The sequence below is a fragment of the Etheostoma cragini genome, unplaced genomic scaffold, assembly GCF_013103735.1.
Source record: "Etheostoma cragini isolate CJK2018 unplaced genomic scaffold, CSU_Ecrag_1.0 ScbMSFa_3110, whole genome shotgun sequence".
NCBI classification, from domain to species: domain Eukaryota; kingdom Metazoa; phylum Chordata; class Actinopteri; order Perciformes; family Percidae; genus Etheostoma; species Etheostoma cragini.
The window spans coordinates 47,502-49,739 of record NW_023267345.1 but is presented as its reverse complement, the minus strand read 5'-3'; the positions used below and the strand labels follow the sequence as shown (position 1 = coordinate 49,739).

At 48.7% G+C, this 2,238-nt stretch overlaps 1 protein-coding gene across 1 annotated transcript in view; it reads right to left on the bottom strand.

Moving 5' to 3' along the window:
* The window catches only part of tecpr2 (tectonin beta-propeller repeat containing 2), a 34,568-nt gene that overhangs the window by 22,946 nt on the left and 9,384 nt on the right, over nucleotides 1-2,238 (bottom strand). The window contains exons 8-9 of the mRNA XM_034865896.1: nucleotides 1,087-1,177; nucleotides 255-472 (exon numbers count right to left, since the gene is read on the bottom strand). Of these exons, the coding sequence (XP_034721787.1) occupies nucleotides 255-472; nucleotides 1,087-1,177 (309 nt within the window). The remainder of the gene's footprint in view (nucleotides 1-254; nucleotides 473-1,086; nucleotides 1,178-2,238) is intronic.

The window sequence follows — 2,238 nt, the reverse complement described above, 5'->3', positions numbered from 1 at the left end:
TCAGGTGGGGGGGGGGGCATTTCCACAGATGCACTGGTGGGTGAGAATTGAGACCTAGTATTCAATCCTAGCAGAAGCAGGAATCAAGTGAAGTGACTGACACATGTTCAGTCTCCTGTCCCAGAGGAGAAACATTTTTCAGTCTCCTGTCCCAAAGGAGACACATGTTCAGTCTCCTGTGCCAGAGGAGACCAGAATCTGTCTCACATGTTAAATATTAATGATTAATAAATAATAATACTTTGTCCCTTTACCTCCAGCTGCTCCTCGGCCTCCTCCACTCCGTCCTCCTCTGTCTCTTTGTCTCCGTCCTTGCTCCACCTCTCCCCGTGTCCCCCTCCCTCCTCCCGCCCCCCACCCTCCACGATGATAGCCATGGTTCTAATTGGCTGGGCCATTTCCACTGATCCGTTTGGTGGAAGGACAGTGGGCGTGGCCAGCGGCGAAGACAGACGGATAGAAATGTCCGACACTGAAGGACAGAGAAAGACAAACAGATAAAAGACAAAATAAACTGAATCTGATCATTTCCATCATTCCTCAATATTACTGTCCCAGTAGTTATTGTTCCTGTTTGAACTGACCAATAAATGTAATACTCCCCCGCCAAACGTACAGCAATGGACTACTGCAGAGGCGTGATTCAGAGACACAGTCTACCTAGACTCAAAGTGCACCTGGACCCAGAAGACCACCTGGACTAAATGACCGTCAATGATCACCTTGGAGAGTTTGGTCACGGGTTGGCCAATAAGCCAATGTCTTGAAGAGGCCCCTGTCCGACAGATCTTTAACTCACTCCTCCGGGGGAACTTTTCACACTTTTCGTGCATACCTGTGGCGGTTTGGGGCATTGAACCCGAGTGGGCAAAGTTCAATGTTGAGGACCACAATGGAAATAAGTTCTGGACTTTATTGGTTTTTTTTATCCTTGATTTGATGTATTTTCATGTGCAAGGCATTCTTAATACAATTAAATAAATCTAAAGTTTTCATTGCTGAAGACGGGGGGGGGGGCTGTTGTCTCAGAGTCTTAGGGAACCCTCGAACACCCTGGTGGACACGGTTCGCAGGGTCTTAAGTAACCCTTGAACACCATGGTGGACACGGGTCGCAGGGTCTCAGGTAACCCTCTAACACCCTGGCGGACACGGGTCTCAGGTAACCCTCGAACACCCTGGTGGACACGGGTCTCAGGGTCTAAGGTGACTCTCCAACACCCTGGTGGACACGGGTCTCAGGTAACCCTCGAACACCCTGGTGGACACGGGTCTAAGGTAACCCTTGAACACCCTGGTGAACACGTGTCTCAGGATCTAAGGTGACTCTCCAACACACTGGTGGACACGAGTCTCACGGTCTTAAGTAACCCTAGAACACCCTAGTGAACTCAGGTCTCAGGTAACCCTTGAACACCCTGGTGAACACGTGTCTCAGGATCTAAGGTGACTCTCCAACACACTGGTGGACACGAGTCTCACGGTCTTAAGTAACCCTAGAACACCCTAGTGAACTAAGGTCTCAGGTAACCCTTGAACACCCGGGTGGACACGGGTCTCAAGTAGCCCTCGTATACCCTGGTGGACACAGGTCTCAGGGTCTCAGGTAACCCTCCAAAACCCTGGTGGACTTGGGTCTGAGGTAACCCTTGAACACCCTGGTGGACTCGGGTCATTTTATTTACCTTTTATTTAACCAGGAAGTCCCTTGAGATTGAAATCTTTTTTCCAAGGGTGACCTGGCCAAGACGGCACACCAGTTACAATTTAAACTGAAATACAGCATGGACAAAATCACACACAGAGGAAAGGAACAGGTCACATGTGGTAGTTAAATTTTTCAGTTCCATGGCATTTTAAAATGGTCTTAAAACCATTTAACGGGACTAGATCATTTAGATGGAGCAAGTTTTGCAAGTTATTCCAAGACCATGGAGCAAAGTGAGATAAGGCTTTTTTTCCCAGCTCAGTGAAATCCTCAGGTAACCCTTGAACACCCTGGTGGACTCGTGTCTCTGGTAACAATTGAACACCCTGGTGGACACGGGTCTCAGGTAACCCTTGAACACCCTGGTGAACTCGGGTCTATGGTAACCATTGAACACCCTGGTGGACACGGGTCTCAGGTAACCGTTGAACACCCTGGTGGACTTGGGTCCCAGGTAACCTTGGCTCTCTCCCCTTTATTCAATAATACATACTTCTTGAATGAGAAGATGTGTTCAAACTGTGTGTATAC